The sequence below is a fragment of the Schistocerca americana genome, chromosome 6 (assembly GCF_021461395.2).
Source record: "Schistocerca americana isolate TAMUIC-IGC-003095 chromosome 6, iqSchAmer2.1, whole genome shotgun sequence".
In the NCBI taxonomy this organism is placed as follows: domain Eukaryota; kingdom Metazoa; phylum Arthropoda; class Insecta; order Orthoptera; family Acrididae; genus Schistocerca; species Schistocerca americana.
The window spans coordinates 647,445,022-647,470,395 of record NC_060124.1 but is presented as its reverse complement, the minus strand read 5'-3'; the positions used below and the strand labels follow the sequence as shown (position 1 = coordinate 647,470,395).

General features: G+C 38.8%; 1 protein-coding gene across 1 annotated transcript in view; it reads right to left on the bottom strand.

Annotated features, from left to right (window-relative positions):
- Window positions 1–25,374, bottom strand: part of LOC124620367 (molybdenum cofactor biosynthesis protein 1-like) — an 83,104-nt gene that overhangs the window by 37,327 nt on the left and 20,403 nt on the right. Inside the window, exons 2-4 of the mRNA XM_047147037.1 lie at window positions 22,907–23,127; window positions 18,489–18,744; window positions 4,552–4,776 (exon numbers count right to left, since the gene is read on the bottom strand). Of these exons, the coding sequence (XP_047002993.1) occupies window positions 4,552–4,776; window positions 18,489–18,744; window positions 22,907–23,127 (702 nt within the window). The remainder of the gene's footprint in view (window positions 1–4,551; window positions 4,777–18,488; window positions 18,745–22,906; window positions 23,128–25,374) is intronic.

Below are 25,374 nucleotides of genomic sequence, written 5' to 3'. Positions count from 1 at the left end.
GTTGACTAAACTGTGGTTACTAGACACTTCCTGTAGAAAACAATGAAAATAGCCCTACCTGTCTCTGGACTGTATTGAAAACAAACACTAGCACTACTGGCACTATGGCTTACTAAACGGACTCTCTCTGACTGTATTCAAAACAAACACAAAATCTATGGAACACTATTACTAGCACTCGACAATAAAAAGCTTCCTAAAAGCAAAAACACATGGAAGAAGAAGTGACAAGTAAGAAAAATAGAGTTAATACTTAAATTAGCGTAGCTCGCTGCACAGCAGACATGACGCAGACGGCAGTTACGACAACACTGACACTATAAGATTATTGAACGACTCATTGGGATTTTGAGTCTGACAATGCAGACACTTCTTCAATAATTCCAGATTGCCAGGTCTCTGTAAACAGGTTTTATGATATCCACAACTGCTGCTGGGATAGAATGTTTATGGCTGTATGACCTGTTTAAGTACTGGGCATTGCAGTAATTGCACCATGAACCAGATCCAGGAGGGCAAAGATGGTGTACTGGTTTATCATCAGCTGACAGTCTCTGGAAGAAGGTAGCCCGTACTGCCTGCTTCAATTTCAACAAATCCTCAGTATTATTTCTAATGGCAATCTCATAATACTGTTGTAGTTGATCAATCATTTTGTCTGTCAGCCTGCTTCTTATGGTCTTACCACCTGAAAGTTTCTTGTCTCTCAAACTTTGTTTCAACTTCCTCAATCTGGTACCCATCCTCTTCTGGACATGACCAACACATTCCAGTTCTGTGATAAGCTTCTCACCATAAGGCTGAGTGGCTACTACACTGTTATATGCATTTGAGTCTGCATAACCTAAGAACTTAGTGTAACACACTCGCCTTTAGTTTACAGATCGATTATAAATTTCAACAGCTGCACAGGCCTCCGTACGACTAGTTGTCCTTCATAATTTCTGTCACAGATATGCCCTTCTTCATGCCCTGCTTTATACTTATAACAATGTTTGGTTAAAATCTGGAAATCTATTAGCTTTCCAGTATCCACACTGGTCACTGTAGCAACAGAATTCTTAGAAATGCAGCTGCGCTTCTACCAAGTGCCCCAAAAGCTACGGATATGTCAATCATACCATCGTTTATTTCAGCAGCTTCATTTGCAGCACACTTAATTGACTCACATGCAGCAGATTTCACAGCAGCTCCAATAAATCCTGCATACTTGTCCATTTTACAAAGTGGGCGTGGCATATACATCATGACACACATTGTTTCTGCTGCAGTGTAACCTTTGCCAATAGCTCTCAATCCATAAAACCACCTAACATTTATTTCAAAATAATTATCTTTACACTTATCAGAATTCCAAAATGAATGAGTATATTTACAACTGGCAGAATTAATGATACGTTTCCTGGCTAGTCCATTTGATACCTCAATGTCTTCATGTAAACTAACTGGCCCTCCACATACATACAGCACGCACATTCACATAACACCCCTGTTAGGTTGTGTAAAAGTATCAGAATATAACCTAACCTACCGTTTACATGAGTTTTGTTTTGAGATAACTGTGTTATCACTATGTTTCATTTTAATCTTCGAAGCACTAATGGGTGTTTCGCTAGATACTCATGAGTTTGCCAGTATTTCGTTGTCTGTAACTTCACACACCACATGCTGAACGCAAAGTTTCTCTTTATACAAAAATTTATTACCATGAAACCCACATTTCTTAAAAACACTTCATTTTGGAGTCATACTTTTTGAGAGATTTACCAGTCTATTCGTCACTTTTCCTCGGAAGAACGTTAGCACTTCGATATACAAAGCATGTTTATACTATGAAAAGATACGATACTATTTTTGACAGTGCTACCAATACAAACATAATTTAACATTTGTAACACAGTAATCCACAGCTTTCTACAGGGTGGTCCATTGATAGTGACCGGGCCAAATATCTCACGAAATAAGCATCAAATGAAAAAACTACAAAGAATGAAATTCGTCTAGCTTGAAGGGAGAAACCAGATGGCGCTATGGTTGGCCTGCTAGATGGCACTGCCATAGGTCAAACTCATATCAACTGCATTTTTTTAAAATAGGAACCCCCATTTTTTATTACATACTCATGTAGTACGTAAAGAAATATGAATGTTTTAGCTGGACCACTTTTTTCGCTTTGTGATAGATGGGGCTGTAATAGTCAAAAATGGTTCAAATGGCTCTGAGCACTATGGGACTTAACTTCTGAGGTCATCAGTCCCCTAGAACTTAGAACTACTTAAACCTAACTAACCTAAGGACATCACACACATCCATGCCCGAGGCAGGATTCGAACCTGCGAACGTAGCGGTCGCACGTTTCCAGACTGTAGCGCCTAGCACCGCTCGGCAACTCCGGCCAGCTGCTGTAATAGTCACAAACATATAAGTATGTGGTATCACATAACATTCCGCCAGTGCGGACGGTATTTGCTTCATGATACATTACCCGTTTTAAAATGGACCGTTTACCAATTGCGGAAAAGGTCGATATCATGTTGATGTATGGCTATTGTGATCAAAATGCCCAAGGGGCGTGTGCTATGTATGCTGCTCGGTATCCTGGACGACATCATCGAAGTGTCCGAACCATTCGCCGGATAGTTACATTATTTAAGGAAACAGGAAGTGTCCAGCCACATGTGGAACACCAACCACAACCTGCAACAAATGATGATGCCCTAGTAGATGTCTTAGCTGCTGGGGCAGCTAATCCTCACATCAGTAGCAGACAAATTGCGCGAGAATTGGGAATCTCAAAAACGTTGGTGTTGAGAATGCTACATCAACATCGATTGCACCCGTACCATATTTCTATGCACTATGAATTGCATAATGATGACTTTGAACGTCATGTACAGTTCTGCCACAGGGCACAAGAGAAATTACGGGACGATGAGAGATTTTTTGCATGCGTTCTATTTAGCGATGAAGCATCATTCACCAACAGCGGTAACCTAAACCGCCATAATATGCACTATTGGGCAACGGAAAATCTACGATGGCAGCGACAAGTGGAACAGCAGCGACCTTGGCAGGTTAATGTATGGTGTGGCATTAAGAGAGGAAGGATAATTGGCCCCCATTTTATCGATGGCAATCTAAGTGGTGCAATGTATGCTGATTTTCTGCGTAACGTTCTACCAATGTTACTACAAGATGTTTCACTGCATGACAGAATGGCGATGTACTTCCAACATGATGGATGTCCGGCACATAGTTTGCGTGCAGTTGAAGCAGTATTGAATAGCATATTTCATGAAAGGTGGATTGGTCGTCAAAGCACCATACCATGGCCCGCACGTTCACTGGATCTGACATCCCCGGATTTCTTTCTGTGGGGAAAGTTGAAGGATATTTGATATCGTGATCCACCGACAATGCCTGACAACATGCGTCAGTGCATTGTCAATGCATGTGCGAACATTACGGAAGGCAAGCTACTCACTGTTGAGAGGAATGTCATTACACGTATTGCCAAAGGCATTGAGGTTGACAGAAATCATTTTGAGCATTTATTGCATTAATGTGGTATTCACAGGTAATCACGCCATAACAGCATGCATTCTCAGAAATGATAAGTTCACAAAGGTACATGTATCACATTGGAACAACCGAAATAAAATGTTCAAATGTACCTACATTCTGTATTTTAATTTAAAAAACCTACCTGTTACCAACTGTTCGTCTAAAATTATGAAACATATGTTTGTGACTATTACAGCGACATCTATCACAAAGCGAAGAAAGTGGTCCAACTAAAACATTCATATTTCTTTACGTATTACACGAATATGTAATAAAAAATGGGGTTCCTATTTAAAAAAACACAGATGATATCAGTTTGAGCTATGGCAGCGCCTTATAGCAGGCCAACCATTGCGCCAGCTGGTTTCCCCCTTCGAGCTAGACAAATTTCTTTCTTTGTAGTTTTTTTGTTTGACACTTATTTCGTGAGATATTTGGCCCGGTCACAATCAATGGACTACCCTGTATATAATAAATTACCAATTTTATTAGGTCTTGATGTAATGCATGTAAAAATTTTAACATTTTCAACTGGTGTAGATTATATTTTAGAAAATAAAATAAAATACTTCCCACACAAGTTTATAAGTAATATACATATCATTTTAGTTGGAGAATTGCAAATTTTATAATCAGATAAAAACCCAAAAAAGTGAAAAAGAATGTTTTCCCCTTCTAACTCCCCTTAAAGTTATGGAAATGTGCAAGCTTTTGGAGTCAGTGGCTTCTTCTTCTGGCAGAAACAATGAAGGGGAAGGAAAAGGGAAGAAATAAAAGGATTGTCAAGGTTCAGGAAATGGGGAGAGTTGCAAAGAAGCTGCAGAGAAACCCAGGCCAGGACAGACTTACTGAATGGGATGAGAAATATGTAACTAAACCAGTCCATCTCTCATACCACCAGCAGATGTGAAGTATTCTTGTGATCGGTAGTAAGTCATAAACATTAAATTATTTTCAATGTATGTTCATATGTAATACTGCACGTACCTTTGAGGTATCATTGGGCCCATTGGGAAGAGGATCAAAATCAGGCCACTGCTTTCTAATTATTTGGAGCATTTCACTAAAGGAGACCATCTTCCCATCATTCCATTTGTTGCCGCTGAAAGGCATGTACTCGATAAATCTTACATCAACATTTTTCTCTTTTGTTAACTCCACAAAACTGCACACTTCATCTTCATTAAAACCTTGCATTACAACACAAATTATCTGTGGAAGAAAGACACCATTAAAAACTTGGTATCAGATAAAGCATGGTTTAAACAGAGTTTGAAAGACTTTTTGATAGGCAACTCATCCTACTCTATACATGAATATCTTAACAGTGGCTGTTAGGCCAGCTTAAATAAGAATGTCTGTTAGATTTCAGTTCTGAGAGCACTTTGTCATAACAGTCAAGATTATGTACTTTTTGTTTGATAAATTTATGAATAGTGCATAACAATGTTTCGGTCTGACAGCGTATCAATTCTGAAAATATTAGCTGTTACAGTTTGTATTGTATTCACCTAGTTTGACAATCTCCTGACAAATGATCAGGGTATTCAAATGTTTTATATTTTTTATGTTATACTTTCTGGCATGTTACTCACCCATGAGAATCATCTCATGTTTTGGGTCTTGGAACAAAAGCTGAATCTAATCTAATCTAACCTACAAAATAATGGTTCTACAAGTCTGTTGTTATATTTGTATACCTCACTGATTCTGTTAAATTAATCTTTTTCTCTCTTTTTAGAGAATGTGGGAATTTATCTTAGCATGCCAAACTGTTAACCTTCTTAACAATTTAAGAAAATTAAACTACATACGTCTCCAATCCTTTTTCCCACTCCAACGCACACATCTTTTGCTGAAGGTATTATTTTAACTATTACATTAAATTATGAAGCTTTCTTGAAACTGTGCTGCCATTTGTGAAACAAAGTTAAAAGTGTTCTCAAGATAAAAGGTCTTCACAAAAGGAGCATTTAGTATCTGTGCAGGTAGTAACACTGACAGCCTTCATATAAACAAGCCCATATGGTAGAACATCCTGCTTTACACATACACGCAATGGCAGAAAAAAGGAAAAGAGCACACCTTTCATTCAAGCATTGAATATATAAACTGATGAGACAAAACACTACGACATCCTGTTTGATAATGTGTTTGTCCACTGTTGGAACACAATACAGCAGTGATTTTGTGTGGGACAAGTTCAATAAATTTCAGGTATGTTCCCAACATTATGTGAGGTATGTTCCCAGCATTATGCAGCACCGCATGTCTAAGCACAGGTCATGTAATTCCCATAAATTGGAGATCAGTGGTTTCTGGGTGCAGAACTGGTATCTGATATCATCGCAGATGTATTCCACCAGATTCAGAAGGGGTGAATTTGATTCTGGCCTCGTGACACTGAAAGTCATATTGTTGAAACATGTCACCTTCATTAGGGACAGAGTGCGGACAGTGCACAATAATGTTCACACAGAACAAAGCTGTTATGGAGCCTTCAGTTACTACCACAGGACCCATAGAAGACCAGGTGAATGTCCTCCATAGCATAATATTGCTCCCACTGGCCTAAGTCTGTAGCAAAGTGCACCTTTCAAGCACCAATTCACTCTGTTGACAGTGTATGTGCACAAAACCGTCAAGCAGGTGTAATGCGAAACACGAATGATTCAACCAGATGACACATTTCTATTGATTCACTGCCCAATCTCAATGCTCCTGAGCCACAGAAATTGTAATTCAACAGTGTTGTCAACATGGGAACATACAGGGGTTGTCTACAGCAGAGCCCTATGTTTAACAATGTGCAATGATTGGTGTGCTCTGAAATACTCGTGCTTCCACCAGCACTGTGTCATCAGACCTGCCACAGAAATTAGCTTCCTCAACCGAATGTCATCTTTTTCAAAGGAACCATCCCAGCATTTGCCTTAAATCAATTAGGGAAATCAAGGGAAACCCAAATTTTGGTGGCCCGATGGGTCTCGGGTCCGTTGTTCTCTCGAAGGCAAGTCCACTGTCTGACCACTGTGGTGGCATGACCTAGTCTTAATTAAGCCAGAAAATCCTGGGAAATGCTGACATACTTATTGATTTAAGATATAACAATTTAAAACAATCCTTTCATGAATTTCACTACAATTTTCTGCTCTTTTGAAAAAAAATTTCTTTTGACTGTTTTGATGTTGTTTAGTATGTTTAAATAATGATGGCAGTCTCTATAAAATGGCAGTTTGACTTTTAAGTTTAGTTATACTGTTTTAAACTACATCCTTCATCTATTTGTCCACCCAGAAGTGCTATAGGATATAACTTGAAGACTATGGTGAGATGGTGGGGGACAGTCATGTGTTGAGAAGGAGGTGCTGCCAGAAACGAAGTGTGTGAGGTGACGTTATTGACACTGCATACAGGGAGAATAAAAATACTCTATTCCATATTCATTTACAATCTACGTCTGGCCCCCATATGGTTTTACTTTTCTCCAATAAGAAAAAAAGAAATTGTCAGTAACTGTCTTTATAAGGTCTTAAAAGGAAACAAACAATAGAAAATCTAGGCTGGAATAATGACCATATTATAAAAAAGATACATTGCTATTCACTGTATACAGGAAATGTTAGGTCACAGACAAGCACAACAAAAAGACTACTAAACAAGTAAGCTTTCGATCAGAAAGTCTTCTTCCAAAGTGGACAAACACACACACACACACACACACACACACACACACACACACACACACACACACACACACACACACCCATGACCGTTGTTTCTCCCATTATGCGCAGTTGCTCCCAGTCTGGCCCTAGCAGCCAGAGACAGTGGTCATGTATGTGTGATCTGCATTTGCGCGTGTGTGTGTGTGTGTGTGTGTGTGTGTGTGTGTGTGTGGGAATGGGGGGGGGGGGGGGGGGGCGTTTGCACCAAAAGCTTACGTGTTTAATAGGTGGTGTTCCCCCCCCCCCCTGCCAGCAACACAACATCTACACTATACAGTGAGTGCCAATCTATCCTTTTCATAATACTGTCGTTACCACCTTGCCAAGAGGCATATTGTGGAGTAATCCGAAGGGCTCTACTAATTTGTACAAGAGGAAGGAGAGCACAATCTCAATGTAAGTTTTTAGAAAACTGGTATGTGCGTTACTTCTCCAAACCTTTCAGAAAAGACACGGTATGCTCTTCATTCAGCAAGATGCGTAATAAACAATATTAGCAATACTGCATCAAACTTGTTCACTTTCATCTTTGGATTAAACATTCGATTTCAGAGAGTACAGAATTTGGCAGAATCAAATTTTGGGGATATGTGGAACTGGGACAATGGCATATTTTTTACCCATTCAACAAACTAAGCACTGCTGATTGCTACTTTTATTGTGTCTGCTGCTGCAATGCATATATGAAACTGTAAGTGCAGCATCTATGATGGAATAAAATGTTATACAAATGAAACAAACAGGCACAGTGAAATAGAGTAGTATGGCTCATCATTTCGGTCTCACAGATTAGCAGGTGTTGACTTGAAAGATAATACTTAAGAAGTATTTACTCAAATCCAAGCCGCACTTTTTTTCCGGTTTTTGTAATCCAAAAAACCGCCTGCGGCTTAGAATCGAGTGCAAAGCAAGTGGAAGTTCTGAAAAATGTCAGTAGGTGCTGAAACAACTAACTTCTGCCGTCGAATATATGTAGCGCTACACAGGCACAAAGATAAATACTGGCGCCAAAACCTCTGCGTCAGTAAATAAATTAAAAAAAAAAAGGTGGAAGACAATTTTCATACATTATCCAAAGAAGTAAATACAAATTCCGTATTGTTCATCTTCGAATGTAGCAGAACTTCAATGTATTACGAAAATCCGACTGGCAAGACTGTTTGGGATGTTTGTCAATATGGCCAACTCTACGTTCTGAATGTTTTCCTACCTGTGAGAAGAGATGGTTGCTAATAGGAACCTGATGAAATGTGAATCACATGCAGTATTCTCTTCATCATAAGAGTTATACGAATATAAACATTTTGCCACGTATTCTTTCGTGTTTGCTGCTATCTTATTTAAATCCTGTCTGCCTAATAAACTACGAAACTAGAGTGAGACAACAGCAAATGCGGAAGAATATACGTATCGTGTCATGTTTATATTCGTATTATTCTTATGCCTAATAGTGATACAGTCAGAAATGAAGCATGGCAACTGACTAGATTTTTATATCTAAGATGACTCTAATTTCTGTGCAGAATTTGATGTACTAAAGAAGCGGCCGCAAAAATTTTCAAATGGAGAAAAATTTTCGCCTAACTCTCGTTCAGAACATGTTCTATCATACGCAGTCTATTATTTGGTTCTTGTTGATCATTATCAAAGAAAGCAGCAGTGTAAGTAACAAGAAATAGTAGTCTCTTGCCATTGTTCTGCTAATGAGACAATTTCTCTCTCTCGTTGTTTTTTTTTTTTTTTTTTTTTTTTTTTTTTTTTTTTTTTTTTTTTTTTTTAATTGTAAGCGGCGGTAGCGTGCACAAAAGCAAGCCATGCCGCGAGCGACGAAAGGCTGGAAACACGCACTATCAGAATGTGACAAACAATGCATGACACAGTACAGTAATGCATTTTCAGCTTAGAGTGACATAAACGCCTATAACAAGGAAAATGGCACTTATCAGATCAAAGCAAAATAAGCAATCGATTCAAACCAGATGAAGCACGTGAAAAAGGAAGGGTACCAGTATAAATACGGACGGAGCGCCTGACGCATAGCAATGGCTACCTGGTAAAGCTTAAGTGCTACGCTTACGACTCGAACCAAACTACTGTAGCTGTATCGTCATTCACTCGAACTAAATTGTGTCTCATATTACAATGGACTGACTTTGTTTCGATTTGGAGGTGCGGCCTAACATTTTTCTCTCCCCTTCAACTTCGAGTCTCAAATTTCAGGTGCGGCTTAGATTCGGGAATTTTTTTTTTTCCTTCCTTTATTTCGAGTCTCATTTTTCAGGTTTGAGTGCAGCTTAGATTTGAGTAAATACGATATGTGGTATTTCAACTAATTCTGACTATGAAATAAAACAAAGTACAGCAGGGAGCTCTGACGAATTAAAGAGCAGCGATGAAGATTCTGATGAATAGTAAAGTATGAGTTAAGAAATAAGATGCTACTGAGATCATAAATTTTTCTTGTGTTGATGAATCTGTTAACAAACATATTCAAAAATGCACTGAAACATTGGCACATGTAGTGTTGGGAGGTGATAAACTGTCATTACTGTTAGAGGAGCTACGTATTTCTTGCTGTTCTACTCCTACATGACACTGTATCTGAAGGTATAGAATGAATCTTCACTGGCTAGAGAAATGGGTAACACAATTTTACAAGTCTCTGCTGTCATGTAATCTCTTCAGGGAAATCATGACTGTACTACGATTCGGTTTGTGGTTGACAAGGTCAGAGTCATTAAGAAATGCAAGGCAGCTACCATGTCAGTCCTAGAAGAAAGAGACGTAGCAAACTGTCAAAGCATGTACATCCCTGGTCCTTATGTTTGTGGTGATGTACTAACCAAGTAATACTGAAGTGTGATCCAAGTCGCACAAATATGGCTTTAATAATAACCTCCGAACAATATGCCTCTAAGGACTCAACAAGACACAGAACGCTGATGTGCACATTACAAACTAGAATCACACAGAGAGTCAGTCAGCACTGTTCCACACTTACATATGTGCAAGTCGCCAGCAGATGGCATGGCAGGGACCGCACGGCACGCTTGGCTCCCAGAGATGGCCTCCAGCAGCCAGCCTGCAATGATCAGTCGGTGACCAATTTAAAGACGCAAGTACGGCAACACCACTCTCGGTGCACTCACACAGACACGTACTAGTAGCACGATACAGCAGTGATGAGCAGTAGTACCCCTCCTGTCTTGCGCGCCTTTTATCTGGCCCTACAATTTACTTTCCTAGACCCACACAAATGCCTGATCCTCCTAATTCAATTTGCTCTGCAGACTATTTAAAATTCATAAAGAAAAAGGAGCCACAATTGCACTTTGTGTGCCAGTTACTTTCCAATACATTGGCACCAGCTGATCTTATTTAAGAATACTGAACTTTCGTAGCCATACTTACAGCACATCCTTTGCTTCCTGGTCTAAATCCAAGTTAACTCCCAGCCCCCTCCCCCCCCCCCCCCCACACACACACACGCCCCTCCCCCCCTCTCCCCCCCCCCTCGCAATCAGCTAGTTGTGTGCTGTTATCTCACGTCACACCCTAGTCTATGAGTACCCAGCTGTCTATCACCTGACCCCTCTACCTGCACCCCTAGCTAGCCCACAGATGGCTCCCCACTCTCCCACGAGCCACTAAATGCTTCCCTCCAAACCCCTCCCATCTCTCTCCATTCCTCACATTGCCTCAACCCACCCCATCCTACCCCACTCTAAAGCCCCACCTCACTCCAGAACACTCACCGTGGGCCAGTAAAGAGCTGGCAGTTGAGCGACCACAAAATAAGGAGACGTGCATGCGCATGTGAGTGTGTGTGTGTGAGTGTGTGTGTGTGTGTGTGTGTGTGTGTGTGAAAGTGTGCTCGTGCTCATGTTTTCCCTACAGCTAGAAAAAGAAAGTGCATTCTGGAAGCTCGCCAAGCAACGTACCTTTTAGTTTGGAATGTAGAAGACGAGGTACTGGTGGAAGTAAAGCTGTGAGTACGGGTTGTGAGTCGTGCATGGATAGCTCAGATGGTAGAGCACTTGCGCATGAAAGGCAAAGGTCCCAAGTTCGACTCTTGGTCCGGCACACAGTTTTAATCTGCCAGGAAATTTTCATATCAGTGCACACTCCACCGCACAGTGAAAATCTCATTCTACATACCTTTTGTTCGTGTGCCTATCGATGAGACAGTGCTTCTGCCTTTTGGTGAGCCATCTCCTTTATTCCTAAATAATTCGTAATTTTCAACAGAAACTTTCCGTACGTTATTATTGCATCCTACATTACAATATGCAATTTCCACAATATGTGGTCCTCTGTGAATATAATGGGGGTAACAACTGTAGGAGACCAAAAACTGACTGCAGTAAGCAAGTTCAACTTATTGTACGTTGCAGTAGTTATGCAGAGGTGAAGAGGGTCACACAGGATAGGCTAGCATGGTCAACTCCATGAAACCAATCTTCAGATGGAAGATCACAACAATAAAAACATTTGATTCAGCATACACCAGACTCCAAACAGCGTACACAACCTGTATGCTCAGAAACACAGAAAATCATATTGGTTCCATCAGCAGGAAACTTCAGCCCGTAATTGTTATGGAACACTGTGGCGATTTTGTTCATTAATAAAACCCAAAACTGGGGAGTAATAAGAGAGGATTGTTGTAACTTCTTATCAACCTGGTTACCAAAATACATATTAAGAACACTGGTAAAGTGTTATTTTAAAGGGGTCACTCCAAAGCGCCACGAAAGTATTTGAGCAATGTATAAAATTAGAGAATCAGTGCACAATATTGAAAGCCTATCTACATAATCTATATCTGCATGACTAGTCTGTAATTCACAATTAAATGCTGGCAGAGGGTTCAGAGAACCACCCTCAACCTCTTTATCTACCATTCCACTCCCCTACAGCATTTGAGGAAAAACAAACACTTCAATATTTCCGTACAAGCTCTGATTTCTCTATTTTATTACAATGATCATTTCTCCCTATGTAAGAGGGCTCTAACAAAATATTTTCACATTCGGAGGAGAAAGTTGATGATTGAAATTTTAAGAACCTGCTCCAGCAAATTGCTTTTGCTTTAATGACTGCTACCCCAATTCACATGCGATATCTGTGGCATGCACTTTCCTGTTTGCCAGTAATACAAAATGAGCTGCCCTTCTTTGAACTTTTAAATGATGTCCTCTGTCAGTCCTATCTGGTAAGGATCCCACACCATGCAGAATACTCCAAAAGAGGACAGACAAGTATAGTTGTAGATAGTCTCTTTAGTAATCCTAATCTTCTAAATGTTTTACTATTAAATCACAGTCTTTTGTTTGCTTTCCCACCGCATTATCTATGTGAGCATTCCAATTTAAGTTATTTGTAAATGTAATTCCTAAGTATTCAGTAGACTTCACAGCCTTTAGATCTGCGTGAATTATCATGTAACCAAAATTTAGTAGATGCCTTTTACTACTCATGCGGATGACATAACAATTTTTATTATTTAAGGTCAGTTACCACTTTTTGCATCATATGGATACGTAGCCTAAATCATTTTGCAGTTCATTTTGATCATCTGATCACTTTACAAGACAGTAAATGATTTGCAAGACTGTAAATGATAGCATCATCTAAGAGGACTGCTCAGATTCTCTCTTAAATTGTTAATGTAGATCGGCAACAGCAGGTGGTCTACAACACTTCCTTGAGGAATTTCAGATATCACTTCTGTTTTACTTGATGATTTTCCATCAATTACTATGAACTGTGACCTTTCTGACAGGAAACCACACATCCAGTTGCACAACTGAGACAATACGCCATAGGCACACAATATGATTAGAAAATGCTTGTGAGGAACTGTTTCAAAAAGTCTTCTGGAAATCTACAAATATGGAATAAATTTGAGATCCCCAGACGACAGCACTTATTACTTTGTGTGACTAAAGAGCTAGCTGTGTTTTAAAAGGTCTATATTTCTGAATCTATCTTGGCTATTTATCAATGAATCATTATCTTTGAGATAATTCATAATATTCAAACACAATATATGTTCCAAAATCCTAATGCAAATCAACATTAGTGATATGAGTCTGCTATTTAATAGATTACTCCTCTTTTCTTTCTTGAGCATTGGTGTGACCTGTGCAACTTTTCAGTCTCTAGGTATGGATCTTTATCAAATGAGCAGCTATATATGATTTCTAAAGGAGCTATTGTATCAGCATTCTCTGAAAGAAACATAACCGCTTTATTACACTGAGGAGAGCTACTACTAAGTTACTCACAGTTGCAGTTGTTCTTGATTTGAATACTGCAATATTTACTTTGTTGTCTTTGGTGAAGAAATTTCAGAAATCCGTGTTTAGTAACCCTGCTTTAGTAGCACTGTCATTAGTAACATTACCACAGCTATTGAGCAGTGAAGGTATTGGTTGTGTCTTGCCATTGGTGTACTACACATGCAACCAGAACCTCTTTGGATTTTCTTCCAGATTTCAAAATGAAGTTTCACTATGGGAAGTATTAAACACATCTTGCACTGAAACCCACCCTAAGTTTCGAGCTTCAGTAAAACATCGCTAATCTTGGAGATTTTGCATTCTTTTAAATTTTGACATGCTTTTTTTCATTGCTTCTGCAGCTGAGTTTTGACATATTTTGTGCACCACCCTTTTAATTTATTTGGTATCCTTTCAATTGCACAAACAGAATGTGCAAAGTAAGTGGAAATTACTCGTCTCTTCCCTGATTACAGTGCAATAGAAGATACTACAAGATGTTGACAGATTGCCATATCTCGTTAGCTTTATATGTAATAATGAGGTCACAGATGCAGAAATCACCAGCAGAACTGGAAAATCGGTCCATATGGCAATTAGGTCTGTAATATGTCAACAAAGCTTTGACTGTACTCCTTTATCATTTATATGTGTGAGACTTGGAAAATATCAGTAAAATCAGCACACAGTCTCCATATTTTTCACCAACAATGCTAGAGATGAATTCTGAAGATGTTAACCCAACCAAGTTACAAACGATGAAGTGCTGAGAATACGAGGTCTACACAGCCTGCACGTAATTATTGTTGAAAGAAGACTGAAGATTGCAGGTTATGTTCTACGCATGTAAGGTGGAAGAATCCCAAAATCAACACTGTTGTGGAAATCAATGGACAGATACAGATGTACAGGAAGACCTTTTAACACCTGGAACTTTTGCAATGAATCTTCAATGCATGGACACAAACTTGGAGGAAGGTGAGAACTTGGCAGCTGATCGAGTGAACTCTGTGAAACCAGTTCCTTGTATGGTACACAGCAAATCTGAGTAAGTTAGTAAGTAAGTAAGTAAGTAAGTAAAGTAAGTACAACTGGGGATTTTGCAAAACTGCTGGATGATCGATATTATTGTCTAGATTTGACACTGTTGGACTTATACCTTTTCCTTGATGTGTATTCTTCAAATTGTGAGTTTTATGAAAAAGCTGATAGGTACTTACCAATCAACCTTCCCTCACATGAACTGACATTGTCTCTTTATAAATTCTACTGTGCTAACAATTATCTACTGAGAATCCTCAACTAGGTCTCCGCAGCTCAAATGAGCCAGTTTCTTTTAAATTTCTGTCTTTGGCTATAATTGTCTTCCAAGTATGGTGACACAACATCCTGTCATGAAACTTTTGCCTTTACACTTGTTTTTTTTTCTGGACACTGCCTTTTTCTGCACTGTGCACTAAATACACTATGTGAGTAACGCCCAATCTCCAACAACCAATCGTGAACTGTAATCAGTTGTGAACTCTACCAGGGCACATAACAAACAATTAACATTTGCGTTTTAGTGTTCTAAGCTGTGAAGTCATCAGCGGACAAATAATTTAGTACCTATTCCTGGACAGCCGGAGTGGCCGTGTGGTTCTAGGCGCTACAGTCTGGAACTGAGTGACCGCTACGTTCGCAGGTTCGAATCCTGCCTCGGGCATGGATGTGTGTGATGTCCTTAGGTTAGTTAGGTTTAATTAGTTCTAAGTTCTAGGTGACTGATGACCTCAGAAGTTAAGTCGCATAGTGCTCAGAGCCATTTGAACCTATTTCTGACATGCTGTTGTTTGGAACAACAACTGACATGATCCAAAATATTACTTTCTTTTATTATAGCTTCACTTTTATTTTGTCTAATGATTACTAATTTCAGTATCAAATTCCATCATCAAGCCACTATATGATTGGAAAGCAAAGTGTATCGTTAAAATATTGTTTATTAAACAGATTACCATTATATCATCATTCCTTAAAGTAATGTCCAAAGTGGAAGGACAGATGATTGATTTTGAGTATATACAAAAGTCAGAGTACTGAACCGGATATGAAAGAAGGAAAACCAGAAGGGCAGTGAGAGACGGGTGCCTTCTATCACCTTACTTCCTTAATATTTTCATCAAGGAAGTAATAACAACAACAAAGAAAAGATGACAAGAATCAAAAGGTAATTTCTGGAATACTCCAAGGAAATGTGATAGGACCATTACATTTACAATGAATATAAATGATCCAGTAGAAAGTGTCAGAGGCTCCTTAATATTGTTCACAGGTACTCTCACTTGTCCATCAGAAAGTAGCAATAACAGAAGGCAGTATCAATTTGCACAATGACCTGCAGAGGATTGGTGAATGATGCAGGCTCTGGCAGTTGACCCTGCACATAAATAAATGTAACATATCACTCACACACACACACACACACACACACACACACACACAGGAAAAGAAATCCAATACTGTACAACTACACTATTAATGACAAATTGCTGGAAACAGAATCTACCATAAAATATCTAGAAGTAACTATCCAGAGCAACCTTAAAGTGGAATGACCACATAAAACTGCAATAGAAAAGCAGATGCCAGACTAACATCCACAGGAAGAATCTTAAGTGAATGCAAATTACCCCTGTGTCCTTACCCAGTAGGACTGACAGAAGAGAGAAAGAAGATCCAACGAAGTGCGGAGTGTTTTGTCACAGGATCATTTAGTCACTGTGAGATCATTACAGAGATGCTCAGCAACTCCAGTGGTAGATGCCATAAGAGAGCAGTTGTGCATCACGGAAAGATTTACTACCCAAATTTCGAGAGAGTAGTTTCCGAGAAGAGTCTGACAACATAATAGTTTCTCTCATATACAATTCACGAAATGATCACGTGAAGAAAATTTGAGAAGTTAGAGATAATACAGAAGTGTACTGACAGTCACTCTTCTCAGGCACTGTTCACAAGTGGAACAAGGCAGAGGGGATCAGTTGGTGGCATGAGACGTACCCCCTGCCACACACAGTTAGGTGGTTTTTGGAGCATGATGTCGATATGGAAACTTAATTGCATGCATATACACTGCAGATTGATGACATCACAATAGTAAATCAAAGTAGGAACTAAATAAAATGTTTCAGGCCTTAAATCTAGACATGGTAAAACTAAAGCTAAAAATGAATACAAAGAAGACAAATGTTATGGCTACAGACAAGAAAGGAGGTGGAGGTAGGACTGACACAAGAACAGACAATGAGAAACTCAAGAAAGCAACTGAAATTCAATATCTCAGTAGCTTTTTGCAAGAAAACAATCAATATTTCAAGACATTCAAGAAAAGAATAGCACAGGTGAAGAATTCCTTCCAAAATAAGAAGAAGCTGCAACTGAATAAACATATCAGCTTCCACATTAACAAAATATTTGTAAAGACCTTTGTGTGGAGTGTTCTGACACACAGATGCAAAATCTGTACATTAGAAAAGCCAAAGGACGCTCGCCTCAAACCTGCTGAAATGTAGTTCTGGAGGAGAAGTACAAGAACTAGCTGCATTGACAGAAAAATTAAAGGAAATAGGAGAGAAGAAAAAACCACTGAAAGTTATAGGCCAGGGCAAAGCAAAATACACTGGACACTTAACTGGAGACGATAATCTTTTAAAAAACATTTCTGAAGGCAAGATCATAGGTAAGAAAACAAGGGGATGACTGAGAACATCCTACTTAAACAATGTGATCAATGAATGGGATTTTCTTCACACATGGAGATGAAGACAACTGCTGAAGAGAGGAAGCTGTGGCTGCAGAGACAAGGTTTAACCTTTTGGAAGAGTAAGGACAAACAAATACGAAAAAAGTGAATCTACATGGTAGCTACATATGGAATAAATGACAACTTCTTGTGTGCAGTCATCAAGTCACTTACCCCAGTAGGTGTCTTATCTACTAAAAGTAAAGGTCACTGTTGTGCTTTCAATAGATGTGAACTGCACCCTGAAAATGGTATGTCTAGTTTGCAGTTGTACAGAAGCTTTTTATTTTGCAAAATGGTTCAAATGGCTCTAAGCACTATGGGACTTAACATCTGAGGTCATCAGTCCCCCAAATTTAGAACTACTTAAACCTAACTAACCTAAGGACATCCCTGCCTGAGGCAGGATTCGAACCTGCGACCGTAGCAGCAGCACGGTTCCGGACTGAAGTGCCTAGAACCGCTTGGCCACAGTGGTCAGCTTTTATTTTGCAAAGAAATTTTTGATAATAAGATGAACTGATGCTGGTACTTGCTACTGAAACCAGTAGTACTTAGATACAACAAAAGTGTGACTATAGAATTAAGAATAATTTTTCCAAACAATCGAGTATTTTTTTCAAAATGGCACCACAATAGAGGATACTTATTTTAAACTAAAGACACAAAAGAAAAAAAGAGAAACTGTAAAGATCTTCAGTTTCATAATGCTCTCTTGGGAGGAAAATATAAGATACCAATTACAAATTATTTGTTTCAGTTCCTTTAGAATAATTTCCTGTTTCACAGGTGCCTTGAAGAAAATAAAAGATCTCAAAAGTGTCTTAATGACAACCGATGGCCTCATGTTGACAATAATTGGTAAACTTGCAAGCCATACTTTTTTATGTTGTATAAACTACGAAACTGTTAGCATCGTCAGCTAAAATTTACTTCTTCTGTCTTAATATACCTTCCTTCACTTACAGCTGCAGTGTGGAGACAGCGGTGAGGGTGGGAGCGGGGATGGGGGTGAGGGTGAGGGCGTACTGCTTTAAAGTGGTGATTCTTGTATTGATATTCTTAACAACAGATTTATATCTTTTGTTTATGAATGTCTGCATGCGATGACAGCTGCACTAGTAATACCTTCACAGGTTCGTATTCAAGTTGCAAGGCTAGATCTATGCCAGCCATGACACGCTCCCAGCCTTTCCTCCTCATGATCTGGTTGTAGCGTTGGGACTGCAGGGTGTCTAAGCTGATGTTCAGACCGTCAAGCCCTGCCCTCTGCAAGGCAACCAGCTGTCTTGTCAACATGAGGCCATCGGGTGTCATTAAGACACTTTCGAGATCTTTTATTTTCTTCAAGGCACCTGTGAAACAGCAAATTATTCTAAAGAAACTGAAACAAATAATTTGTAACATTGTTGCTGCATATGAAACAAAACTCCAGTTGATAAATTGAAAATACAAATTCCTTAAAAGTTAACTGTACATTTGCCCTAATACAAAGAGATAAGAAGGGTTAATAAACTGAATTGGAGAATGCAAGTTAAGTTAGCAATGAAAAAATAATTAGAGGCATAAGATCACCTACTGCAACAGGGAAATGGGAATCAATATGAACCATTACCCAGCTACTGTCAACTGATTCCATGTCTCCATGCACACTGTATAAACCACTGTGGGTTTGTCCGACAAAGTACATTGTTGTACCACACATTATGGTTTATCCCCATTCAATGCTCATGTGGAGTGTGGGAAGAATGATTCTTTAAATGGTTCTGTGCATGCTGTAATTAATCTTGCCTTCATGGTCCCTATAGGAGTGATACATATGTAGTTATTGTATAATCCCTAAATACCTCGCTTAATACAGGTTCCTGAAATTTCATAAGTTGGGTTTTGTCATATATTTGGCGTCTATCTTCACTTGTCTGGCATTTCCAATTTTTAGTAGCTTCTTGATGCTCTCCCATGCATCAAATAAATCTATGATCAATCATGCTACACTATTTTGTATACATTCAATGTCTGCCATTAGCCTTATTTGTTATGGGTCGTACTTAAGCAATATTCTAGAATGGGCCACACAAGTATTTTGTAAGCAATGTCCTCTATAGACTGATTGCATTTTCCAGTATCTTACCAATGAATTGAAGTCTGCATTCTGCTTTGTCTACAAGTGAGTCTATGTCACCATTTCATTTCATCCAGATATTTGTATGAGTTGACCAATAAAAACTGTGATTATTTGATAATGTAGTCATACAATACTGTCTTTTATTTGTTTTGTGATGTGCTCCAATGTACATTTCTGAAAACTTAAACTCAGTTGCCTATCTTTGGACCAAATTGAAATGTTATGATCTGACTCAAATTTGTGCAGATTTTTTTCAGGCAATAATTCATTATAGACAACTCTATCATCCAGGAAAAGTATGACGTTCCTTATAATATCATCTTCCAGAACATTAAGGTACAACATTAATGTAATAGTATAAATTACTATAACTGTATAAATAAGTTTATAAGTGTGTAAAATACATTGAACTGTTTGTTACAACAAAACATTGTACTGGTATACTCAGCAAGATGTTAAATCAGCAGATAGCTACATTTTATGTTCAACATTTTGTGTACAGCATATATGCTGGAAAGGATTTATACCCAAATTAAATAAATCTGAAGAAATGGTAGTGTGTCTCTGGAAAAATAATCCATAAAAACTCATACAGTCCAATTTGCTATTATGTCACTGTTGCTGAAATATAATACAAAGTAACTGAATTCGATGAACATTCTCAGAGTGCAATATGCCTCAGAGTGAAATGCACAGTAATGTCAACATTATTTTTCAAGGCTATGTTTGTGAAAATGGATGAAAGCAAACCACACATTTTGTTCTCAATCTGCGGAAGCATTATGCACTGTGAAACACTGTACTGCTGTTCTACATAAAAGCTGTCTCATTGTCAACATCTTTCCCCTGCTGGCTGTTCTACACTTCTCATCACTGATTCAACACATTGTAAGATATTTTATGCTGTATGACACCACAGTCTAGTCTGGTTAGGACAGCACAAAAATAATATATGAATTTCAGTATTGAAACTGGAACAGCAGAACAGCTCTCATCACACTGGATATTAAATCGAGGTTGGATTACAGCCGTGGGTACATCATTTCATGCTACTCAACTGTATGTCATATGTCAGAGTTCTTCAACTGTAGTAGCTGGTGACTGGTGGCTGGCGACTGGTGGCATACCCATCTCTTGGCATCCTGTGAACAGACGTTCTCCACAGGTGACAGATTTGAAGGAAATGCTGGATACGGCAACAGTGGAACACTCTCTGTATTGAGGTAGCTCAGTACAGATCAGGTGATGTAAAGTCTTGCATTATACTGTTAAAAGATAACATCACAGAGCCCTTGAAAATAGGGTACAGCGATAGGCCTTAACAAAACACAAATGCAATGGCTGCTGTCCAAATTACTGGCTATGTGAACCAGAGGTTGTGACATGTATCCAGTTGCACCCCATACCATCACATCACATGCTGGACCTGCATGTGAATGACAGGTACAATCTGGCCAGGTCTGTTGGCATCAGAGCCTCCACACACAAGCAAGTACATCAATTGTGACGATGTTGCAGAACCGAGACTCATCTGATACAATGACACAGTGCCATTCCTGTGTCTGGCATTGTTGTCAGTTGCACCGCTGTCAGTTCAACTCTCTCTAGAGCTGCATTAATGGCTTGACAGTCTGTGCTGCTCCAGATGCCATCACATTGTATGTGTGGATACTTGTCTCACTGTATACAAGCCCACTTCCTGACTAAATGTACAAAACTTCACTGCAGGATCATGTACGCATGAGCGAACACTTGTCTGCCCTCTCAGGTGCTAGTTGGATGGCACTACGGAGGCCCTGCAAGGCATTTAGCATGGCCCTCCTGAACCTACCAATTCTATGTTCGCACAAAATGAGATTCTGAGCAATGCAAGCAGCAATATAGTGAAACAATAAACCAGAGTCTCACCAGACCATGAGCCTGCCACTGCCAAATCTGGAATGCTGATAAACATTTCTCCTTCTTCCATTATGTATAACATGGTCTTTGTGTACACAACCAACACTGAAATAGAATTTCTGAATGAGAAACCTGCTTTCTTGCATACAGAATATGCATGGGAGTGCTGAAAAGTAATGCCTCTGAATTTTTTATTCTGTTCTCAATATCGGTCGAGGTATGACACGTCACGCATATTACTTGGTCAACTTTCCCACTTCACTGACTCGTGGCACACCCCCCTCCCGCTAACAGATGGAGTCGCAATAGGCAGCCCACTCTGGCCAGAGATTGTGAATATGTTTACGGTGCACTTCGAGGAAGAGGCCCTGATGTCATCCAAATGGAAATCCATCTTCTTCTTCTTCTTCTGTTATGTGGGTAACACACTTGTCATCTGGCCTCATGGAAGAGACAAACTTCTTGACTTCTTTGTACATCTGAACTCCACACGCCACAAAATCAAATTCACTATGGAGACCAAAGAAGAAGGAAGACTACCATTCCTGGACATCATAGTCAGGAGAATAACGGACAGCACCCTGTGCCACAGTGTGTATCTGACTCTATAAAACACATAAACTCAGTTCTCCCTATGGCACTGTGAATAATTTCAATAACAAAAACTGAGATGAATGTTGCAGCGTACATTTAATTTCCACTTTGGCTTTGCATTCAAGATCAGTCTTACCTGAGAGTGCAACATTACATCTTTGTTTAATTTAATTATATGTTCATTAGATTTTGGTTATAAGGCACGTTTTGCTTCCTAATGTTTCATCTCCAAATGCTGGAAACAATCCATGGAGGAAGAGGAGTATGTAAGACATTGGTGGACCAGGTTGGAAGTATCTGTGAATTTCAATACTCTGTAGAAGAGCTCAATCATTTGAAAATAACTTTCAGACCTTGTGGCTATTCTAACAGATATACATAAGGCACTACATTCTAAAATATTTGCATCTGTCAGTGACAAAACAAGCAACTAGATTAAAAGTTCTCTTGCCACTTGTAAAAACAGTCGCAGATTGTGACCTCTGAGTGCTATAAAGAGAAGGTATTGATGCAGTGCTTAAACCAAACAGAAGACCACAACTGCAGCCATACTCAAGCAAATTGCTATGCAGTAGTTTCAGTGAATTTGACAATGATGTGGCTGCTTTCATAGTGGCCCAGTCATATTGTGGGGTACGGAATGCCAGTGACAGGGCTGGAATTGTAGGTGACAGATGGGTTTTTGGCAAAGCCTTGTATCAATACCTCCTTAATTATTGAGCTGAAAAACTGTAAAAAACATCATACAGTAAAATCACACAAAAAAAAATCCTATTTCTGCAGGTATTGTGCCTTCTGTTTCTTTTTCATTACAAAAACATATTGATTCAAGTTTATAAAGTCACAACTATGTCACTGTGATTTGTGTAACACACATTCTGGAACATGTTCCAGGAATGCCATGAAACAGACAGCTTTAAATACTTACTCTAGCTCATCTTTCAAGACTTGCATGCCAACAACAACACCATCTATCCAATCTGTTTTTATTTCACTTTCATGTAAAGCTTTCTCCACAAAGGATATCATCTGCCATGTAGGCAGTGCAAGAGGAAATTCCACACTCACATTTGGGTAACCAAGTGGATTCTGTGTCTTGTCAGAACCAAGTACAATCAACCCAATTTCATCTTTACCACTGGTAAATATCTGGAAACATATTAAATGGTAAAAATAAGTTTTGTTTATAACAAGTTGTATCCAATAAAAACATCACACACAGGTACTCTTTATAAAATCATTTAATTCGATAGATAAAAAATCTACTCACCAAGCAATGGCAGAACACACACATAAAACACTGTTGTGATAGGCAAGCGTTTGGAGCCAGTGACTCCTTCTTCAGGCTGAAGGGTTGCAGGGGAAGCAAGAAGGGTGAAGGAAAAGGACTGGAGAGGTCTAAAAAAAGGGGTAGATTTTGGTAAAGTTACCCAGAAACATGGGTCATGGGTGACTTACCGTACAGGATGAGAAGGAGAGACTAATTGTTGGGGAGTGCATCGGGCAAGATTCGGAAACCTGAGAGCTTAAAGGTGGAAGACAGGGTAATATGCAAGACAGAGATTACAACTAAAACTGTACATGAGTTAATAAGAGTGAGAAGCTAAGTGTATTGTATGCAACAGCTGTGGGAGGGGGCAGTGAAAACAGACGGGAAAGACAATGAAAGATGTAGAAAGCTAAAACGGAGTGAAGCACAGAGTAATTACAATGAAGAATAGCTGAGACAGGAGAAATTAACGTAAATGAAGGCGAGGTGGGTGGTGAGAACCAAGGACATGTTTTAGTGCTAGTTCCCACCTGCGGAGTTCTGAGAAACTGGTGTCTGGCGGAAGAATACAGGGGGCATGTGTGGTGAAACAAGTGCTGAGGTCACGTATGCCATGTTGAAGAGCATGCTCTGCAACAGGATATTGCGAGTTCCCAGTATATACACTACGCCTATGCCCATTTATACTAACTGATAATTTGGTGGTAGTCATGCAGATGTAGAAAGCTGAACAGTGTTTACATAATAGCTGGTATATGACATGTGTCGTTTCTATTTCTCGCCTGATCCGCAGTTCTGTGTGACTTTCCCAAAATCTACACCTTTTCATGGAACTCTCCAGGCCTTTTCCTTTACCCTTCTTCCTTCCCCTTCAACGCTTCTGTCTGGAAGAGCCACTGTCTTTTATGTGTATGTTCTGCTGCCGCTTGGTGAGTAGATTTTTTATCTATTCAATTAAATAAATTTATCAATAATTTATTGTTTTTGTTGTTATAGTTACTCTTTATAACCTACTTAAAATACATCACGTACCCTCCTCTCCACAATTCTTCGAACACATAGTTTTGCCTTTTGTAAAAAATCACTGCGTTTCTGTATAACATACTTGGAGTCAAAGTGTCCAACATCTATTACAATTATAAACAGATGAAAGAAAGTCATTGTATTTATTGGCAGTATTACGCAATCAAATATTTTGAAAGAGTTCCAGTGGTATAAATTTACAATATCTTACAAATAAATATATACGTTTATTCTTTAAATCAATTCTTAGCAATAACATAATAGTATAAATTGCAGAATCAATATAGCCAATTTTAATGTAATGACTGCAATACTAATACAAAATAACAGTGGTAAGTTATTACAAATGAGAGGGGGAGAGAGAGAGAGAGAGAGAGAGAGAGAGAGAGAGGCATTTAGACAATGTTTCATTACAGTGTGAAACTTATTAGAATTAAAATGAAGCCATAGTGAATTATTACATTCCAAAAATAATAATTATTGTGTTCTTTCACATCAAAATAATACATTCATTAGGCAATGTATACTTTTAATTTCAGAAATTTTTATAACAGCTCTGAACTTCACTGTTTCGATGAATTTATTACATGTGTCAATGAATGAGGGTTGATAACATTGCTTTAGTCATTCAATTGTTCATCATGTGATATTCGCAATGTTCTTAATAACTTCTTATGTAAAGTTCTATCATCAAAAAGATAATCTACGTAAGTTTTAAAAGTCGCGAATCTTTAAACAACAACTTGAAAATGGGTATATCAGTATTTTGTATACATTCTAGCATTGCTAGATTTACTTTTAAATTTTAAAGTATATGAGCAGATTGAGCGACTTTCCATCCAGAAAATTTGCTGTTGGCAAGACCTCACTACAAAGAAAAATGGTCTTTCCGGAGTCAAATGCTAAAAAATTCATAAATACCAGCATTGTAAGTTATACAAACAGGTATTAAGCAATGGGCATAAATATCGTTCTGCTTGACTTGAAAAAAAGTAGGTAGATGAAAGAGTAAATTGGGTGCAAGGATTGAACATAAACTCACCCAAATTGCAAAGGTTTTTTTAAAAAAAAAAAAAAAAAAAAAAAAAAGGACCAAGAGGGTC